Consider the following 23,489-nt stretch of genomic DNA (forward strand, 5'->3'; position numbering starts at 1 on the left):
CTGGACTCGTCTGGGATCATCTGTTCGTGTGTCCATTGTAAACATCTGTAGCTTTTTTTGCAAATCTCTCTATTTCTCATTATTTTTTTAGTAAGAGCTTCTCGATCTGCTCCACAACACAGCAGATCCACAGTGTTGGTCCACTGAGTTCTGAGAGTGAGAGATGTGCAGAAACACCTGTGAATTTTAGATATTTTTAGATCTGGACTGAGTGAAGATTTATGTTCGCTCTGGTTCTGTTTATCTATTTGGACAGTTTGGGTGGTCTTGCATTAAATCATTTTTTTCCCCAAGATATTATTAAAAGAATTTCATTGTATGAGGAAACTTGTTTCTTACTGTGCACATGACCATTAACTCTTTGAATCTATTCTCTTATTTTGCTTCTCAGAAATACAGTATCTTGTGAGAAATAGCTTGAATATCTTGTATTTACTGACCATTTTGAATGGAAATTAAATACATGAATGGTGGCCTTCTTTTGGAGATGTATCCAAATCAATATTCGACCTCCTTTAAGCCCTATCTATAGATGTTTTACCTTTAAACTTCTATTACTTTTGTACTTGACTATTGTAAGTCGCTTTGGACAAAAGCGTCTGCCAAATGTAATGGAATGGAATGAAATGAAATAACCCTGTTTTTTAAATCACAGTTCTCCTCCACCAGTCTTACACACTGCTTTTGGATAACTTTATGCCACTCCTGGTGCAAATTTTCAAGCAGTTCAGCTTGGTTTCATTCTAAAAACTGGGGTGTCGGGTCGCTTTTCGCAGGAGTTCAGTTTTTCTGAACATGAGCGGCTGGTGGAGCAATGGAGACTTAAGAAGAGGAAATTTAAGACTCAGTAGCTCATTTACCCATAGTAAATTCAAAGAAATGACGGAGTGAAGTTTCTGACTGAGCGCTCTCTCTCTCTCTCTCTCTCTCTCTCTGTCTCTCTTTCTCTCTCTCTGACTGAACATAACCTGGAATCAGATTCATCCGCTCTGAAAGGAGACCGCATCACACCCGCCCAGTTTAAAAGGATTCTTCCGCATACCCGGTGCATTTACCTACTCTCACCAGAGAGGGCCCTAAATCCCCTAAATCACAAAACTTACAGACATCAGCTTTAAGTTGTGAGGTATGGTGATAAAAACCAAAAGTTCTAACATTATCAGACGCTGATATTGTTCTTGTAGGAGCAACATTAACGTTGGAGCTTTATTACTTGAGTATATAAAACAATGTTCATTTTCAACTAAATTCAGTGTCTGTCTGACGTCTAACATCTTTGTTACGTCATGTTGATGTGTAGTGTCTGCTGAGTTTACTAACTACTGTGGTATCTCACTGTGTACAATACAGTGCCGGTGGTGTCAACTACAAAAAAAAAGTGATTTAGTGCAGAAAGCAGCTTTTTTTCAGGTTTAGAGGCCGGGCATCACTAATCATAAGTTTGGGAGGTCTGCTATATTTGCTGAGAGGTCCAGTGTGTTTGTGCTGTGCAGAAGTTTAGGTAAATAAACAATTATATCCTCTTAAGCAGTTACTGGTTTGGTACATGGTGTACTAATCCTTCCTCAGCTTTAGATTCCAAAGTCATTTCCAAAGACAAGTAGTTCTTTTTTATTATTGCATGTAGTCTTCAGCATTAATTATACTGATTTTGCTATTTATAGGTATATGCTTGAGTAAAATGAACATTGTTGTTTTATTCTGTAAACTACGGACAACATTTCTCCCAAATTCAAAATAAAAATATTGTCATTGTAAGCTTTTATTTGCAGAAAAGGAGAAATGGCTGAACTTTCAAACCTCAAATAATGCAAAGAAAACAAGTTCATATTCAAAGAGTTTTAAGAGGTCAGAAATCAATATCTGGTGGAATAACCCTGGCTTTTAAATCACAGTTTTCATGCATTTTGGCATGTTCTCCTCCACCAGTCTTACACACTGCTTTTGGATAACTTTATGCCTCTCCTGGTGCAAAAAGTCAAGCAGTTCAGCTTGGTTTGATGGCTTGTGATCATCCTTCTTCCTCTTGAATATTTTACAGAGGTTTTCAATACTATAAAACCAAGGAAAAACATCATCAATAAGTGGTCTCTTATTTTTTTTCGAGAGCTGTATATAAGGTACCAACTGAAAGTGTGGATGCACCTCTTCTCTTTTAATGTAATTTCTATTCTACAGTGTAAATTTTACATTAAAGACACTAAACTTATACAGGAACAAATGCTAAGTTATTCTGTAAACAAAAAGTGCTTAAAAAAGCTGCTTTAGATTTTTCTCAGTGTCTTCATGAGGTAGAGACACCTGGAATAGTTTTCTCAGCATCTTGAAGGAGTTCCAGGAGGTGCTGAACAATAGTTGCTGCTTTTCCTTCACACTGTGAAACTCCAGCTCATCCCAAATCACCTCAAATCACCATCTCAGTTCATCGGGTTTAGATCAGGGGATTAATTTGGAGGACTAACACTTTTTTCAATGTTTCGATACTACATAATTCCATATGTGTCCATGAATAGTTTTCACATTTAATGTCAATCTACACTGTAGAAAATAAATTAAATAAAGAAATAAAGAAAAACCCTGAATGAGAATTTTTCACTGGTACTGTATATTGTTAGATGAAGTTTGCATTTTTTATTATTTTTCTTCTAGTTTGTATTATTTAGTCACTATCTAAATAGTGTGGACTCCTTTTTAGATTTCCTGTTCTTCTTTTCACAAATGTAATAGATTTCCTTTGTCCTTCATTTACAGAAACTCATTAACTCATTTTATTATCAGTAAATGATGAAGACTAGCCCAAAAAAATATTGAACTAATTTAAAAGAACTGAATTATGCATTATAGTCTGAACATCTACTGAATGTGTAGATTGATCATGTTTATCAGGGCTCAGTCGGGACATCTAATTATGGATCGTCATTATCTTTGATATTTTGATATTACTGTAAATGCTGATGTCATTTCTGAGGTTTAAATTTAATTACATCAGACTCTAAGGCTTATTCTGACTCACCATTGTACTATAATTACTATAGTTTCAGATCTGCTAATGTTAAATAACATTAACATTTTTTTTTTGTAATATTTTAAATGTTTGGTGAAATGATTGCCACGATGCTCTTTGCTCAAAGGAGATATACTGTAGAGTACATTCTGAATTTAGAGAATTTAGCTGATTTCTCATAGAATAATTACATTTGACTTAAGAAAAAAGTTCAGTAATTAGTGTAATTTATCATTCTCACCCCTGGAGTTTTTAGTAAATTGATATTCTCTCACTAATGAATATCATTCTTTCATTTCCTCCCACTCCACTGAATGGGAAGTGGTCTTTAAAGCTTCACAGCTCTGATTGGCTCAGATTTAAACTATGTCTTGACATTTTTATTGCAAAGGTGACAGGCCAACACCAGCGTCACCCACAGCTATTTTCACTACCCTGCACCAGGGACGAATCAAGTCCGAGATTTGATGCTTCAGTGCCAGCATGCGTAGCTCTCTGTACAGTTTCGCTCAGAGTTTTCTGAAAATGGCACAGGCGCTGAGCTCGTACTGCGCCCAGTGGCTCTTACATGACGAACGGCCCTCAGGCTGCCAAAAACATCAGCGGTATATCACTGCCCAGAGTGAGAGAGAGAGAGCAGTGTGTAGTACAAGGCTGCATTACAGTTAATGGTGGTGAGTTACGGCAGCTCTATACTGTAGTGGACAGTCAGACAACGTCACCTGAGTGAACTTTCACCCGGACAAAGGGATCACTGGGTTTCCTCTCTCTGTGTGAACGTCCAAGCAGAACAAATTACAGTCAGTCCTCTGGCCTGTAGCCTGCAGGTCTTTATGACTTGCTCTTTACCTTTTAGTGGCTCTACAGGACTTTCTTACAATTCACTGCCCAGCAAAAGACACGTTGCTTTCTTTTAAATATTGGGTACAGTAGTATTAAAATACTACCCAATATTACCAAAAAAATTAATACAAATAGTAATGTGCTGTAATTTTACATAGTTTTTATCTACCCAATTGTGAAGTAGTAATGAGAGCAGTGTAAGTTTATTAGTTCTAGTTAGGGCTGCAGGATATCTGAAAATTGCAAATGCAAATTTTCTTTTTTTGGCGATATATATCCTAATATTAAAAATGCAGGGCCCATGACATCACCTGCCCCGCCCCCACCCGTGTGCTTTCTCGCGTCCGGACCTATCAAGAGTCAGCGCCAAGCACTTAAAACCCGAGGAAAACAGCAAAACAACAGTAATCAGTCATTTAAATCAGGCATTTAAATGGCTTTTTAAAAGGTAAATAAGAGCATTTTCTGGGATTAAAAGCATAAATTCAGCTGTAACTGGAAATACCTGCACCGCAAAACTGTGCAAGACTGAGGTGCACAGCTTTTGAGGTGTGCGTTCACACAAGCACGTGCCCAACCATGTGGACTAAGTCCATGCTGTTACCTTGTGTTTACTCCTACTCCTGTAGTAAGTCAAGGCAGGGAAAGTTTATTTGTATAGTGTCTTTTATACACAGAGGCAATGCAAAATGCTTTACTGAAAGATTTAAGACTCAATCCAGATTGAGTTTAAAATTAAGTTATTAGAAATTATAATTTAAAGGGAAAAAACAAAAATAAACATGCATTTAAAACAGGATTAAAATAATACAATTGGAATAAAATAAATACATTTAAGAAATAAAACAGAACAATGTTAAAAGAAAGTTACAAGACATAATAAACATATATACAAGTAATGAAAACTAAGAACAAAAAAACAATACAAGAAATAAAGTACTTACAATGTGCAAAGAAGAGCAAGTGGAAAGTAGTAGCAGTAGTAGTAGTAGTAGTATAAATTTCAGTAGTGGACATGGTTTAGTAGTTATTATTGTTGTACTAGTTACAGTAGTAGCAGTGCCATATTCCATATTGTTGTTGGTGGTAGTAGTGGTAGTAGTAATGCTGGGGGTAGTAGTGGTATCGGTGGTGGTGGTTGTTAATGGTAGTGGTGCAGTTATAGTGCAAAATAGTACAATTATTAGTTTATCACTTATTACAGGTAGTATGAGATCTAGTAGTGGTGACAGTGTAGTAATAGTAATAGTAATAGCTGTACTAATTACAGTAGGATCAGTGGTATTGCAGTAGTAGTAGTAGTATTTCTAATAGTAATGGTAATATATTTTTAATGTTATTGTGTTAGTATGTTAGTAGCAGTAGTAAAGAAGTGTAATGTTCAGGTTCAGTATAAATTAATAATTGTGTCAGTATTTTTTTTAAAACAGCATACACTCAGTTAAGATGATCTTAATGATAATATGCTTCTGGGAACTTACCATTTTACAAATAGTAGGCAGGCCCCTTCAACCGTACATGCAGTTTTTATATTAAACATGATGCAAAAATAACCTTCATATATTTTAGTTAAGGAAAAGTGTAAAATATGAAAATCACTGCCACATAAAAGTACTAAAAAGTGTTTTATAGATTTCTGACAGAATCTCAAGTCTATCTACTGAAATTCAATCTCACAGCTTTTGTATGCAAGGATTAACAATCTATATTATTTTGAAAATCGCAGTAAAACTGTAATTCGACTAATCAAATCTACTCAAGTAACCTCCCAGTCCTATTTTAAAGATGTTAATACATTTCTTTATTGATTGTTGATGAGTGTTTATAATAATAATATTAATTAAAAGTTATAATTGTTTTTGAATGAACTGCTTATTGTTTCTCCCCAGGCCACACGGGTCGCTTGCTGAAATCCCTGTGCTTCACCAGTCTGACGTTTCTGCTGCTTCACATCGTCTATCAGATCACCATCAACAGCCTGTTAGCAGGAGACAACATCGAGCCCGACTTCAACTGTAAGTACCTGTGCAGTGCTGGTTTTACCGTCAGCCTACTCCAGATTTACTGCCCTCACACAATAATAAAGGTGTCGTAAATGCAGTTAGCCATGAGCTCAGCATCATGGTGGTCACAGGGTGGGTTTCCAGGTTTCACAGCCGTAATCCTGACTAAAACAAACAGCCGGAGAGCCGGGCAGCACCTGGGCTGGGTCTGGGGCGGTTGACTTGAGGTCACCACCCCTCGCCTGGGTCCTGTTACCCCTGACACGAGGGGCTGCAGTAGGCAGCAGGGGCAGAGCCGCGCAGAGTCGCACAGCTCCACTGGGCGTGGACCCAAATGTCACCGCTCTCGCAGCAGGCACACGGCGCTAGCCACACTCTCTCCGGGCAGCTCTAAGCCGCAACATCTGCGCTCAAGATGGAGATCTGCGTATAATGAAGAGAAAAAGTGCCCGAGCCCAGCAGAACTGCATTCAGACGCAGGATCTGGGCCTAAGGTCATCTGTCTCGTGTCTGTGCAGCAATAAAAATGTGCAAATGAAGACGGGGGGGATGGGGGGGCTCGATCGAAGGTTTAAGTTTTCTTCAGAGACTCTCGCAAATATTTGTTTTGCTCTTTGGCGTGAATGGGTCTTCAGTGACGTCACTGCAGAAATTGTAAATTTAGTCTAGACAGGGCATTGCTGTGCTGAGCTGTGCTGGGCTGTGCTGTTGTAAATGCGTTAATGGCCTTGTTCACAGAACCTTTGCTTGAAAAAAAATGTAAGTAAAATTAGATTTTGAACACACACACACACACACACACACACATAAACACACACACACACACACATAAACACACACACACACATAAACACACACACACACACAGCTGAAAAACAATTACCTTCTTGTAAAGTCTGTAGTACAGAAAAATAGAAGTGGTAACCCTTTCTATGAATGTCATCTCTCATGTCATTCTATTATTCTCATGTCTCAAACTCATAAACTATAAACACACTCATAACACATTATAATGCATTTATAAGGCATTATAAACATGGCTATGCACATTTACAAAAATGTAAAATTCATCATAGCCATGTTTATTATGCATCATGAACTGTGATTATAATACATTAATAGCTGTGTTTATGATCAAATCAAATTTATTTGTATAGCGCTTTTTACAACTGGTGTTGGCACAAAGCAGCTTTACAGAAACATGATTACAGGACAAAGAATCAGGCAAAAACACTAAACATACAAAATACAGAACACAGAACCCCCAGTGAGCTCGGATGTTATACGTCAATACCAAGAAACTCAGTCGCAGCTTGCAGACTATATCATGACTGTATCAACAGCTTCCAACTCATAAACACACCCTCAGTGATCCTATAAATATATTTTTACCACTCATAAGTTATACTTGTCTTGAATATAATATTAGTTATAGTCAATTATAATGTATTATAACAGGTATTTGTGCGCTCTAAGTAAAGTGACAGACAGACTTTCATTGTTAGACTAGATTATTAACAATAGATATATACTATTTTAACATATATATCGTAAGCACAGCTTATAATGTATTATGATCAGTCATAATGCTTAATAAACATTCAGATATGGCCACTTTAGATCACATCACCTCAAGATGTCCAGCTAAACCTGAAATGGGCTGATTTAGCTTGTGAATAAAAATCAGTGTCAGGAACAGAATTCTGGCGAGGAGGTTTACTGTCTAGAGCAGATTTTTATTTTTCTTATCCAGAATAAGAATGCTTATAGTTTATATTATTTTAACAAGCAGGTTCATATAGGGCTTGTAGCTGCTTTCCTCCGATAAGATTTTTTGTTTTACTAAGCATGCAAGTGTAATATTATTGGCTTATTTTAGTAATAATTATCTTAATCAGTCTTGCATAGAGTTTTCCCCTTATTGTATGTAATCTGAAGTCAAAATAAGCACAAAACATCACCTGTCATCTTATTGTGGTCCTTCTGTCTAATTTTAAGCCACAGAATCAGTGATTTTGCTTGATTTAAGGTCTGCTTCACTGTTTTTAAGAAATCTTACTAAAAAAAACATGTACCCCATTTTGGAAGATTCTCTGCTTAATATAAGCATGTACGCCTCAATTTGCATCTATTTTGTCTAGTTTTTAACCACTGTTTTTTTTTTTTTTTTTTGCAGTAAGCTGACCTACTTGTATAAAGTGTGTGAACTAGCTTGTTTTCCCTTATGAAAATAATAAAAGCACATTAAAAGCTTTTGTTAGCTGGCCCAGATATGATGAATATCATTAATTTCTGTATCAGATACAGTAGTATTGCCAACCAGCAGAGATCAAAGAGATCTGGCATGAAGAAATGCGGTTCCAGAAAGTGGACTCGTACTGTTCAGATTTAAAAGGGGTTCTAATAATCTTTGTTAAATATAATGCATATGTCTGCAGCATAGGGCCTTATGCTAACGCTGTGCCCTTAAGGGACCACCAGACCATCACATCAAATCATTGCACTTTAGATCTATAAAGCTGGCACTACTTTATGCAGATTGCCCATTCTATGATGGCATACAGATGGTTAAAAAAAAAAAAAATCTCCACACTTTAGAGACGTATGCATTACATCCATCTGGATGAACTCACTAATTATGAGATGTAGAGATGAGCTCTGCCCAGTGTGTGTGTCTGCAGTGCAGGAATATACTAGAATTAAAAGAATTTTTTTTTATAGAGGGGAACTGAGTGTAATGGCTTTTCTGTCTGGTCAAGCCTGTTCTAATTGAAACCAAGCGCAAGGCACAGCAGATAACGGCTGGCATATGAAAGCGTTTAGTCTGTTCGCTGTAATGGACTCCCCGAGAGTTTTACTAACACACTTTATATCTGTGTATCCGTCAGCTCTTACTTTTATGAACAGTAAGCCTTGCTGTCGGGCCTTAAGCAACTATTATGCAATTCTTTCACATAAACCAGCCTGTGAAGCCAGTTATAACTAAACGTGACTCAAAGACAAACCCAGAGGAATCCATGATGTGTGGTAACGTATCTGCCTGCGTAGTAAAACCACTCCAAATGATCCAGAATGCAGCAGCACGTCTGGTCTTCAACCAACCAAAACGGGCACATGTCACCCCGCTGCTCATTGAGCTCCACTGGCTACCAGTTGATGCTCGCATCAAATTCAAAACTCTTACAATCGCCTACAAGGTGATGACAGAACAGCTCCTTCCTACCTGCACTCGCTCCTGAAGGCTTACGCTACCTCCCGGCCGCTGCGCTCCTCCAGTGAACGTCGCCTCGCTTTGCCAAACATTCACACAAAGCAATCCAGACTGTTCTCATACAGAGTTCCCCAATGGTGGAACAAACTACCTTCCACTACCAGATCAGGAGAATCTCTCGCTATCTTTAAGAGACTCCTGAAGACAGAACACTTCAAAGAGCACTTACTCTCCTAACACCTCTAACTAACTAACTACTTCTAACCTCATCTCCTTCTTCCCCTCCTTCACTTCTCTATCCCTTTATTTCCCTTCGACCTCCTTTAACCCTATCTAAAAATGGGTTATCTAAATTCCTATTACTTTGTACTTCATTATTGTCAGTCGCTTTGGACAAAATGAAATGTAATGTAATGTAATGTAATGTATCTGCTAACAGAGCAGTATTATTACAGGTGATTATTAAGAATATGGAAACTGATGGATTTAAGTTGGACACACCCACATACCCACATATACATACACACACATACTTATACACACACAGCTGCCGTGCTGTGCTTTTGACAAGGTCAGAGTTCAGGGGCAGCAGGGTGACTGGAACACATGCAAGACAGATGTGCTGCATCAGTCCGTGTGATGTTTGTCACGCTGCATGTCTGTCCTGTTGCTTTTATTATCCTTTTTTTTTACCTGTACACTGAAGAGAATGAGAGAATGCAGCTCTTTATCTTCACAGTTGAACGCTGGGGTGCTTTATATTACTCTAGCTAAAACGTAACGTTAAGCTAATGTTGGATCTTTAGGGATCTAAGCATTTTTGCTAAGCACATATATGGCCCTATTTTAGAGACCTTCAGGGGAGTCGTCAACCGCTAATCGCACTGCGCAGCTTCATTTAGGACGTTAGTGTGTCTTGTGAAAAGTATGCCTTGTGCGGATTGAGATATATAGTCCCCCATGGTCAATGTTCAATGCTAAAATCACTATTACAAACTGTACAGCGGGCAAGACTTTAATTGTTTTTTACTCTTACCAGACATGGATATACTGTAGAGTAGTCAGAGGTGAAATAAGGTTTGTTGGGAGCCATGATGCTCCTTGTCTTTCTTATTGAACGAATTCTGTTCAGGAAGACAAAAAAAAAAAACAAAAAAAACACTGCCCACCCACACTAAAAACAGGTTCACTAACTCACATTTATTTATACTCACATTTACGATTATTGTCACTTCCGGCGCCGATGCGAGTTGCTGCCTGTTCCAGTAGCTCCGTCTCCTTTGTGTGTTTTCCGAGTTTTTTATCGAGTTTATTTCTAGAATTTCCCCTCGGGGATCAATAAAGTATCTATCTATCTATCTATCTATCTATCTATCTATCTATCTATCTATCTATCTATCTATCTATCTATCTATCTATCTATCTATCTATCTATCTATCTATCTATCTATCTATCTATCTATCTATCTATCTATCTATCTATCTATCTATCTATCTATCTATCTATCTATCTATCTATCTATCTATCTATCTATCTATCTATCTATCTATCTATCTATCTATCTATCTATCTATCTATCTATCTATCTATCTATCTATCTATCTATCTATCTATCTATCTATCTATCTATCTATCTATCTATCTATCTATCTATCTATCTATCTATCTATCTATCTATCTATCTATCTATCTATCTATCTATCTATCTATCTATCTATCTATCTATCTATCTATCTATCTATCTATCTATCTATCTATCTATCTATCTATCTATCTATCTATCTATCTATCTATCTATCTATCTATCTATCTATCTATCTATCTATCTATCTATCTATCTATCTATCTATCTATCTATCTATCTATCTATCTATCTATCTATCTATCTATCTATCTATCTATCTATCTCTCTCTTTGTAGACAACAAGCCAATCAGAACCCTCTCTGTTTCATATGTGCTTCATGAATACAGTATGCACACGAGGGGAGCGTCAGGGAGCCGTTATTGACATGCGGGTCAGAGGTCAAGCAGGCTGAATTCCATTCATGAATTTGCGAACACTAAAAAAAAGGTGTAGATGTACATGTACCATTTTTTTTAGACTTTAACTTACACTCTTCCTTTTAATCCTTTTATTTTACCAAAAATTGATAGTGCTCTAATCTGGTGCTCCTTTTGCATGATTTCTACCAGTCAGGTTGTAAGGAGCAGTAAAGCTACTCCGCTGAAGTACAGCATTATACAGAAGTTTCAGTGAAGTTTCTCCAGCACTAAGGCTGGATCAGTATTAGCATGAGCCGCTAATCACGCTAAGCGCTAGCTCTTTTTACCATTTAGGGGTGAGTATATCAGACTGTAGTCTGCTCATTTACCGTGTTAAAACAAGCTATGTGGGACAAACCTCTAGCTGATAGCACCCTGGCTTACCGGAACACTCAGAGTCCCTCAGTGTAGCGCTGTCGCTCTGCATTTATTAGTGCCTTGCTGCTGCTGACCGTGCTGTTGAAAATACTGGAAATGTAAGCTTACTGTAAATAAATGGAAGCGCTTTACTCAAGAGTTTTCCGGAGAGACATCTGTATAGATTACTGTACGACATCCTTGTTCCTTACTATTGTTTTTTAAAATATGCCTTATAATCCGGTGCGCCTTATGTATTAAAAAAGACCAGAAAATAGACGTTCACTGATAGATAATACAGTGGCACACTGATAATACAGTGTGCCTTATAGTACTAATACTCAGGATACCACAACCCTGACCCACAAAAAGTAGATAAGAAGAAAAATGTATGTATGTATGTATGAATGGAAGGATGGATAAACGAATAACTGTTGCCATATGGCAATTTTACACAACAATAGAGCCACAATCTACGAGCTATACAGTAGGATAAAATAATACAGTCCATATGATGGACATCTACAAGTTCCAAGTACTAGGTTTCATTCCAAGTTGACAGTTTAGCATTGCATGTTTTTGTATTGTTAAAACATTTATGCAGGACGGGGAATGTGGCAGGGAAGAGTTTCCCAGGGGCCTCAGCAGGCCTCAGACCACAAGGCCCGAGGTGACTCAAAAGACTGGCGACAGTCCGCTGCATATGCACAAAATAAAAACAGCCATGTGAAAAGGCCCCTATGCCTATACTCCATTACATCCTGCGTGTATAAAAAAAAAAATATTATTCAGCCTCTAGTTTTTGTATTCTAAAAAAATATAAAATAAAAATTCTTTACACTAAAATAAGCAGTAAGGCTTAGATTTTCTGCATGAACCTATTCCCGGGTCGGGCCAACTACCCAACCCACCCACTAGGACTCTCCCTATCACTAGTGATGCCCCAACACACCAGGAGGGTGAAGACTAACACATGCTTCCTCCGATACATGTGAAGTCAGCCACCGCTTCTTTACGATGCTGCTGCTGATACAGCATTACCGAGCAGCACACTCGGAGGAAAGCGCAGCGGCTCGGCTCCGATACATCAGCTCACATACGCCCTGTGCTGCAGACATCACCATAGGAGTGATGTCTACCCACCCAAAGGAGCAGGGCCAATTTTGCAATTTTTGGATATTTTATTTATATGTTTGTTTTACTCTTGATGGAGGGGTGTGTGCAAAATGTGTTGGGTTATTCATAGTGTTTTAATTGTGTGTCTATATGTACCTGTTCTTTGGAAAAAAGGAAAAAAAAAAACAATAAAAAAAGTAACAAGATATCAGACATCATTCTTGTAGCCTAATTTGCCGATGTTTAGGCCTGTGGATCATTGTTCACATTGTTCGTGTTTAATCTTTCAGGGATCTGTTCTTAATAAACGTTTTTCTTAAATACAGTAGTAGGGCTATGCTTCTTCAGTGTTGCAATGTTAATTAACATCTTTCTGAACAGATTTCGCTCATTTAAACAGCCCGAAAATGTTTTTAAAACGCTCAGTTTTAACACTCTAAGTGCTAAAATGATGTGGGGGTTTAAATCAAGCTCTTTTTGACATAATGAATATTTTGGGCCTGATTTAAGCTCTAATATGCAGACAGTTCTGTACAGAATGATAAAAGGGTATTGTATAATATTTGAGAGTTACTGTTAGTTAGTTAGCATTGTTTATTGTACACATAAGCAAATAAGAGCTTATTAATATTATTTTCAGGTCTGGGTTTCTTTTTTTGGTACCACTTTAAATTATACCCTCTTTATAAAGGGTTTATAAATGGTTTACAATGAGTTTATTAATGGTTACTAATTAGGTTGTAAATGCCTTAAAAATTAATAATCAGTTATAACACATACGTAGAAGAGCAACAATATAGAAGGCTGTAGGTTCACTATTTTGCAAACAACAGGTCATTGTTGCCCTTTCTTCGTATGTGTTATAACTGATTATTAATAATTAGCCATTTATAAACCCTTTATAAAGGTAGTCTTATTTTAAAGTGCTGTTTCTATTCATTGTGTCATTAAACATGGACAATTTTCTGTATCTATCTTTATTTATACATTAGATAACCACACTATTAGTGTTTGTACAGTGGTGTGAACACTGTGTGTTAAACTAAACAGTGAATATGCAGTTCTTTGTGTGTGTTTATATCTCCAGTTCTCTCCAGTCCTTAAATAATCATGGAGTGTTCTGGAAACTAACACATAAACAAGAAGCTCTGTGTAATTGTTGAACGCTCTGGCAGCGTTTCCTTTGTTTTAGAGTTGGTCAGCAGTGGCCCGGCTGTGAGATGAGTGACAGTCTGCAGTCAGAATCCAGCTGGACTGATGGTTGTGTTCCTCTCAGCCAGTTTTAAAGGGTCTGGTATCATTATTAACACAGTTCCATAAGGTATACATATACGCTGACCTCAGTACAGACGCCGGGAGCCCAGTCTGTCCTCACCTTCACACCATAGAGAGGAAGTGGCGGCTCAGATACAGGCGATGTTTAGAAACACCTGGTGTTTAGAAAAAAACACATTAAACATGCACACACCCAAAGTTCACGGGGGTTATGAGGTTTTGTCGTTTTAACCCTTTCAGAACTGAATTATGTTCCAGTGAAAAAAAAATTATAACAATACTGTTTTCTGTCTGCGATTCACACAAAAGAAGGCTCTAATAGTCTAAAGAGAAATAAAAATGAAATCGAATTAACTAAAATATTTCATTCCTTTTATTAATATCCATTGCACTGGATTCCTGTGTTTAACATTTTTATTTTAGATTTGATATTGACCATTTTACTTCACAAATCATCCATAAACAGTAACATTAATATGATAAAAATGCTCTAAATCACATAAACATTTGTATAAATTAGCTCTTACTTTGCCTCCTTGGCTTTAGTGCTGACATGAGTTTTTTTTTTCTGATGCAGTGGGCGGGGCTAAGCTACTGAACATTTTTCATTCGCTTGTTTAATGTTCTATTCTGATGAACAACAAGCTTTAATTTGCATTATTTGCGATAAAACAAAAAAAGAAAACACATGCTGTCCTTTGTAATGGATACAAGGTCTGAAAGGGTTAAATCCTGTGTGTGAACTATTTTATTGCAAATTAACTGTTTAAATGACTAAATCCCTATTTGGATAGTATCACTTTTACATAGGAAAGTGGGAAAATGTAATTGTTAGCAGATATTCTCAGTGTTTGATTTTCCTCCCATTCAAATGTGAGATGATTAAGCACTGTGTGCTCTGGCGTTAGTAAAGGTTCTCCTCTAGCTGCTTATGCGTAACATTATGCGTAAAAAATGTTGGATATACATGGCCTTATTTTAGAGGTTGTCAACAGCTCACTGCACTGTGTAGCTTGATTTAGGATGTGTCAGTGTGTCTTTGCTATTGAAACAACGGGAAAAGTATACCTTGTTCGGCTTGAAAGGAGCAAAAGGCATGTGCTAATTTTCATGATTAATCATGTGTTTTGGGTGTACCATAAATTAAACCAATCATCAGTGTGCTCTGATTTCGGCGGAATGCTATTTTAACAACGCAGCTATCTGGATTTTTTTTTCCCATTTAAATGATCCATATTTAAGCACTGCACTCTGGTGTTCGTAAATGTTCTGGAGTTTTTGAGGTGGGCGATATGGCCCCAAAATAACATCACAATATTTCAGTTTTCAGTTTCATCACAATATTAACGTGTTTTTTAAAGTAAAATGACAAAATATCAGTATAGTATATACTGTAGTATAGTATAGTAAATAGTATAAAAGTTTCATAGATTCAGTTGAATTTAGCAAAAGTGATAAGTGTCCACATTTATTACTCAGGTAGAAGTATATACACTAGAGTTTAAAATACTGTAGAATTTGAAGTATCATCTCAGATTTTTTACTCAAATAAAAGTGTAAAAGTACTGGATTCAAACTACTTAAAGTATAAAAGTAAAAGTAAGGTAAGAGGAAAAAACGTCTCCCAAACCATTTTTTTAATTAAAAGACATAATGACTATAATGTTATATTAAAATATAAATGTTGAAAAAAAATGATATAAACTAGGCTACCTGTTTCAGCTGCATACATTTCTATTGAAAATTAATTTTATTTTATTAAAATGCAAATATATTAAAGAAGCTTAGTTGAGACATTTAAGTAAGATAAGTAAGATAATGAAATGTGAAATTTAGTAGAAAAGCATTTTGTTGATTGATTTTGTATACAATAAAATTAATAAAACAAAATAAAAAATATAACAAAAATAATTTAATGTACCGACAAAAATCTGCTACAAAACTGAAGTGCAGTCTATATACTGCATGCATGTTAACTGCAAACAAACAATTAAAAATAAATAGATATAAAATATACTGCTTTCAAGAATATCACTTTTATAATGATATGGAGTTTTTTATTGCATACATTCTTTTGTGATAATATTGTGTACGATACAATACGATACAACTAATACTTTAAAGTATTTACCAAAAAAATAATTACAAGTTTACACACTTAAAACTGCTAAAAGATTTAAAAGAGTTTGGTTGGTACCTGCTGTTGGTGAGTGAGACTATAAACCTGAAGAAGGAAGGGTTCCTGATTTGGGCAGCTGTGGGGATTCCCGAATCCAAATCCTGATTTCTGGAAAGGAAGGACATTGTGTAAACTGTGCTTAGTAAGGGTAATGAAGCTTTGATCTGGACTGAGGGTATTGTGTACAGATCACTCCTAATGTGATGTTTAACCAATGTTCGTTTTATTGCAAAGAGTAAATTTGTTGCCCTATTTTAACCACAATCGTGAACTTGATGAAGCTATTTGAGTCAGGACCTGCATGCAGAATAGTCTTCCTTCACAAACAGCTCCTTGTACATATGGGTAAAACTGCTACAAGACGTTTAAAGCTTCTTACCAACAATTCACGATGTTCACAGACAATAACTCTTTTATCAGCTCAACACAGTTATTTGAACAGTGCCCGACTTATCAGCAGCTTCATTTCCCTGCTCCTCACATCTTTAAACTTAATCTCTGTGCACTGCTGGAAGCCGGACTCCAGCCAAAGATGACATCTCCCTCCCAATAGCTGTTGGCAGGGAATAAATTAGAGCCGATCATCAAAAAAGACAGAAAAAAAACAGACGATGCGCTTCAGCCGTGCCTCTCTCTAAACTCAGCTGTAGCAAGTTCAGGAAAACAAGCGCTCTTTCTGTGGCGAAGAGCAGGGGGAAGTGTAGAGATGAAAGGATGTGAAAAATGACTCCCTGTGCTCTCGCAGTGAGAGCTGCTGCGAGCGCCAAACTCCTGCACCAAGCATTCCTGATGTTTCAATGAAAGCAACATCTCAAAACACTCAGAGTAGAACTCTGAACTTGGATAAACTGCTGGTAATTGTTCAGCAGTTGAAGACAGCTGCAGTAGGAGGGATATTGATGGGCAATTTGGGGGACTTTTAGAAATAAAGAGGTCAGAAAAGGGTTGTTTGGTTTCCTAAAGCAGTAGATCTTAAACTGTCCCTCAAGTCAAGTGCTTTAAAATCATCACACCTGTAACTTAGGGTAATTATTGGTTACAATCAATTAATTATCTGTTTAAATGTTTAGAAAATGTAAGAAATCTGCAAACGACATTAACATTTACTATATACTATATACTAGTTACATTTGTTATGGAGTTTCTTTAATAATGGGTAATAATCATTTTGATCCTTTTTTGGTCAGCTAAATTACTATAATAGATATAAACACTTTTTATACACTTTTGTAAGACACATTTCTTTCTGTGACCTCTTATTCACACACACACACATATATGTATAGATGAATTGTATACGGTAAAGCAAAACAAGGCAATCTTTGGGGAAATAATTAAGGGAAGAGGGTGACTGTAAAATCATGTGTTCTAGTCAGCTGAAAAATATTGCTAATGGAAAAGTAATGTTGCAAACACCTTGTTTGTCCTTTGTCCATTGTTCACTTTTTGATGTACTTTGAGTCTGCCAATGGTCAATTAGATCATTTATTTGGGACATCATCTGAAGAAAGATGGATGGTCACAAGCCTTTAAGCAAAGCTTAACTGCTTGAATTCATGTGTCGGGAATGGTGCCTAAAAGCAGTGTGTAAGACTGGTGGAGGAGAATGTGCCAAGACTCATGAAAGCTGTGAATAAAAATCAGGGTTATTCCACCAAATATTGATTTCTTAATTCTTAAAACATTGGTATTATTGTTGTTTCCAAATTAGAATTAACTTGATTTCTTTGCATTATTGGGGTCTGAAAGCTCTGCATCTTTTCCGTTATTTTAATCACTTTGAATTTTCTGCAAATAAATGCTCTAAATGACAATATTTTTATTTGGAATTTGGGAGAAATGTTGTCCGTAGTTTATAGAATAAAACAACATTGTTCATTTTACTCAAACATAAACCTATAAATAGCAAAATCAGAGAAAGTGATCATTTTGAAGTTGTATATACAGTACTCAGATCATCAGTAGGCAGAATCACAGTATGCAGTATCATGATGTGCTTTTATTAATGAACTTGCAGTTAAAATGATTAATTAAGTGTAGTGCACATAGCTGTTACACTTCTTGCAGCGGACGCTCTGTATCCACTAGTTCTCAGATGAATCTGAATGCTGATTTTGGAATGTGAAGGCATTTTTTTGTTAAAGCCCACCAATCGGACGTCAGTCCTCCTCCCACCTCACCGTGACCTCCTCGTGTGAATTAATAAGCCATTGTTCGCCTCTCCGGCAGTCGTATGAGCTACAGCAGCCTTGTCCTGATGCCAGGAGGCAGACATTTCATCTGTCGCCGTGCTGTCGAGCTGCCAGTAATAACAAATGCCCCAGCTCCAGCGCGTTCGTGTCGTCAATAACTTACGAACGCTCACGATAAGGATTGTCTTCCCCAGGATGCGCAACCCACAGGCTCTAAAAATACCCCTGCACTCTAGCCCAGATACTGTAGATTTTACACAAGGTCTTTTAACAAAGGCCCCATTTAAAGCGTTACCCACGCGAGCTCCAGTAATGATGCAGTGCAGAATTTCTGCATCTTGAAAGGGTGGAGTGCTGCTGGATAGAATTTCATTGACCGAGGCTCCGGTAGCCAGTGCTGGTGGTTTACAGTAGCCAGTCTGACAGTAAGTGTAGTGGTTATTCTGTATATTTGGGATTTCGTACAGCAGAAGAAGAGCACAAGCTCAAGCACTATAAAACATGTTTTACCTTTGTGAAGTTAGATTGATGTATCCATAGTCCGATATGATCATGTATATTTATTATTGTGGTGTTCTCTGTTTTCCAAACATGTACAGCTCTGGAAAAAAATAAGAGACCACATAAAAATGAAGAGTTTCCATGATTTTACCAAATTGAAAACCTCTGGAATATAATCAAGAGGAAGATGGATGATCACAAGCCATCAAATCAAGCTGAACTGCTTGAATTTTTGCACCAGGAGTAAAGGCATAAAGATATCCAAAAGCAGTGTGTAAGACTGGTGGAGGAGAACATGATGCCATTAAAAACCAGGGTTATTCCACCAAATATTGATTTCTAATCTCTTAAAACTTTATGAATATGAACTTGTTTTCTTTGCATTGTTTGAGGTCTGAAAGCTCTGCATCTTAATTGTTATTTCAGACATTTCTCATTTTCTGCAAATAAATGCTCTAAATGACAGTAAATCTTATTAGGAATTTGGGAGAAATGTTGTCTGTAGTTTACAGAATAAAACAACGTATGCCTATAAATAGCAAAATCAGAGAAACTGATTCAGAGCTGTATGTCAGACTTTTTGGATTAGTGTGTATACATAGTGCCTTATTGTATTTCAAATATCTAATCTAATCTAATCTAAAAACCTTTCCTTAAATAATGAGTAAAGTTTTAGAATTACCATTTACTTCAGGGCTGTAATAAGCTGGAGATGGGATCAGAAGAGTTGAGATGTGTCTGTGAGGGGATGCATTGATTATGAATTAATTTACATATTTTAAAATAGAAAATATAAAATTTATGTCATGTTATGTTATTAGCTCAAATATTGACAGTTTTTTATTTTGTGATACTAAATCAACATGTTCATGAAACATATGTATATATATATATATATATATATATATATATATATATATATATATATATATATATATATATATATATATATATATATATATATATATATATATATATTACATTTAACATATTTCTCCCAAAAGGGAAACTTGTTGATATATGGTTATTTGTTAGAAGGTTTCATTTAAAATCAATGGAACAAAATTCTGAAATTCTAATGAAAATACATAATAAAAAATCACACTTTTAAGATGCAAAGTCAGTGTTTTGACAAATTCTGTGGTTCTGAGGGGAAAAGTTCTTGTCTGAGTAACACTTGGAGCTCTGGCATGCACACAGCTTTAGCAGTGGTGAGATTTCAACAGAATATAATGAGAGGGGTTGGATTTAGAACCTCTTCACCGCAGGCACTTGAGTAAGAAATTCCTGAACTGCTTTGTGTTTGGATATCAAAAACATCTCTGCTGCTCTTGAGGAGGCAAAAACTACCCAGTATATTGTCTATTTGTGTACAGTGGGGCTTAGTAGACTGCCCTGCACTTTATATACAGTATACAGTCTTGAAGGAGTTCCCAGAGGTGTTTATTAGCACTTGTTGGCCCCTTTGCCTTCTTCACTCTGTGGTCCAGCTCACCCCAAACCATCTGGATTGGGTTCAGGTCCGGTGACTGTGGAGGACAGCTCATTTTTTGTTAGGTACATAAAACTCCACGTGTGTTTATTCATAGTTTTGATGCCTTCAGTGAGAACCTACAATGTAAATAGTCATGAAAATAAAGAAAATGCATTGAAAAAGAGAAGGTGTGTCCAAACTTTTGGCCTGTACTGTACATCCCTAGTTTCTGTATTTAATTGGATTAAACTGAGGGAACTTTTTTTGGTTTAATCTTTATTTCCTCAGAATCTCACACGCCCCTAAATTTAATAGCATTGTTCTCGCAGAACCCTATTCTTAAATCATCACACTCTGAATTCAGCGCTCTGTATTTAGAGCTCCTCCCTGCACCTCATCCTGTGTGTTACGCTTTCCTGCGCTTTATTGTCTTTACATTCAGTGCCGAGGCCTTGAGCTGATCCTGCAGCTGCTCTCCACTGCTGCCTCCCACTTCCAGCCTAGCGTGGCCTCCTGCCCTGCACACACACACACACACACACATTTACCCATACACACACACACATACACACACCTGAGACAACAGCACTCCTCAGACAGCAGCTGACAGGAAGAATGGGAGAAACAGGCAGTGTAACAGTTATAGTTATAGGTGCTTGAACGTTGCTTATTGCTTTCAGCTCTGGAAAAAAACAAGAGACCACTTCAGTTTCTGAATCAGTTTCTCTGATTTTGCTATTTTATAGGTATATGTTTGAGTAAAATGAACATAGTTTTTTTATTCTATAAACTATGGACAACATTTCTTCCAAATTCCAAAAAAAATATTGTAATTTAGAGCATTTATTTGCAGAAAATGAGAAATGTCTGAAATAACAAAAAAGATGCAGAGCTTTCAGACCTCAAATAATGCAAAGAAAACAAGTTCATATTCATATCCAATAAATTTTAAAAGTTCAGAAATTAATATGTGGTGGAATAACCCTGTTTTAACCCTTTTAATCACAGTTTTCATGCATCTTGGCATGTTCTCCTCCACCAGTCTTACACACTGCTTTTGGATCACTGTATGCCACTCCTGGTGCAAAAAATCAAGCAGTTCAGCTTGGTTTGATGGCTTGTGATCATCCATCTTCCTCTTGATTATATTCCAGAGGTGTTCAGTCAATTTGGTAAAATCAAGGAAACTCATCATTTTAAGTGATTCTCTTCCTTTTTACAAAGCTGTATTTTGGAGATGTTTGCAGGTACAGATCTGCATGGAAACTGGTTATGAGAAAAATGATGGAAACCTTGAGACTGCAGAGGCATATTGTATAATTATCGTAATACCTATAAAATGATTGAAGTACAAAACAACAGAAATAAATGACTATTCCCTAATTAAAATATTACTGTCATGTATAATTGAGTGGACTGACCTAGATTCAGGACAGGCCTTATGAGTCATGCTACTTGCTAAAAGTCATATTATTATTTTTTTTATTATTTATTTCAACCAGATGTTTGCAGAGTTATTCATTATCATATATGCTCACCCGATAAGATTTACAACAAAAACATATTGTTTAATTGTTTAATATATTCTTAACCGTCCTCAAAATACATTAAACATTTCCCTCCTTAAACACAACTGCGAAGTTAGGAATATGATAGAAAAATAGTATGTTTTTTTGTCACTTAAGGGGTAAATAAAGTTTTAGAAACTGTTTAAAACAACTTGATTTAAAGCTTAGAGGTTTTTAAAGCATTGACTTTTGGGTCAGTTTTTGCAGATACTCAGTATTTTAATACAATTGAAATGATGCCCTATTTACATGCTTTTTAAATATTCCTAAGGTTCTTTAGAGCAAGCAGTGGTTCAACTCAAACATTTTAACTTCTTATTTGAGATGGTTCTTTATAGAAAATGTGGATACTACATCCTGCCAAATAGAGTTCAGCTATTGTTACACATCAAAGAAAACCCTTTTCACTATGACACAGAACCTGTTCGCTGATTGTATTTAACTTGTATGTGCTTCTCTCTAAAGAAAAAGCTCTGTAACTATTGATCAACATGCAGAATACAGTCTTAAACTGTGTAAAGATGGGAGGGACCACCGGTGGTGTCAGCTTTAGTACTAAAAGAGACATTAACCATAAGCACCAGGTTTGGATTGGAGCAGCAGCTCTGCAGAGTCGCTGCTGAAACCAAAACTTTGACACGCGAGTCGGCCTGACTGAAAGCGCACGCAGAACCTATAGAAAAACATAGGCTGGACATTGCAGTGATATTTTCCCATGTTCCTGAGTAAATCTTGACTCAAACCTTTGCATTAATGAGGTGGGAAGGAGTCCAAAAGCGAGGTGCCCTGTAGTTTTAACTGTATAACTGTATAACTGTAGAGAGAAGCAGGAGAGACACTCAGACAGAAACATCATATGCTCTGCATCTGTACATGCTGGGTGTGCCTCACTGACCTTAGCGAGGGTAAACAAAGGCATCAGTGATCCTCAGAGAACACACATGCTCTTCATATTTATTATCGTAGTTAAGAAAATATAGAATCAGATCTTTAAGGATGCCTTAAAAGCTCTCCTGTCATTTGGCCAGAGTCAACAAATCCTGCTAGCTTTCTTGGCTGGGTCACAGGTGTGTATTGTAGTGGGTGATATAAGTCATTGGCTCAGTGTGAAGTCAGTGCATTGATAAAGCTGATTTTACTTACTAATATAGAGCATGATAACATTTCTGTAATATTTTGCCTTTATTATTATTTCATGCCCTGATTCAAATCAAGTTTTATTCAATCTTTGTGTATAAATAATGCAGTTATACAGTTTACATTAGATGTGCTGCTGATTAATACTGAAGTGAAGTCACTTTATTTTTAGTAACAGTTTATATAATGATATATTCTGGGCTGATTTACTGTATTTAGTTTAGTAGTGACTGTTTAATTTATTGTTTTAGCTGTGTGTTTAATATACAGCTCTGGAAAAAAAAAACAGTTTTTGAATCAGTTTCTCTGATTTTGCTATTTATAGGTATTTGTTTGATTTAAAACGATGCTGAGCTTTCAGACCTCAAATAATGCAAAGAAAAAATTGTATTCATGAATTTTCAAGAGTTCAGAAATCAGTATTTGGAGGAATAACCCTGGTTTTTAATCACATTTTTCATGCATCTTGGTATGTACTCCTCCACCAGTCTTACACACTGCTTTTGGATAACTTCAGCCTGGTTTGATGGCTTGTGATCATCCATCTTCCTCTTGATTATATCCCAGATGTTTTCAATTTAGTA

The 23,489-nt window shown here is 36.5% G+C and overlaps 1 protein-coding gene across 4 annotated transcripts in view; it reads left to right on the forward strand.

Annotated features, from left to right (window-relative positions):
* The window catches only part of LOC103047759 (piezo-type mechanosensitive ion channel component 2), a 198,019-nt gene that overhangs the window by 55,317 nt on the left and 119,213 nt on the right, over positions 1–23,489 (forward strand). For all 4 annotated transcript variants that reach the window (XM_022673427.2, XM_022673428.2, XM_022673425.2 and 1 more), the window contains exon 3: positions 5,737–5,862. In XM_022673427.2, the coding sequence (XP_022529148.2) occupies positions 5,737–5,862 (126 nt within the window). The remainder of the gene's footprint in view (positions 1–5,736; positions 5,863–23,489) is intronic.

This window comes from Astyanax mexicanus, chromosome 6 (genome assembly GCF_023375975.1).
Source record: "Astyanax mexicanus isolate ESR-SI-001 chromosome 6, AstMex3_surface, whole genome shotgun sequence".
NCBI classification, from domain to species: domain Eukaryota; kingdom Metazoa; phylum Chordata; class Actinopteri; order Characiformes; family Acestrorhamphidae; genus Astyanax; species Astyanax mexicanus.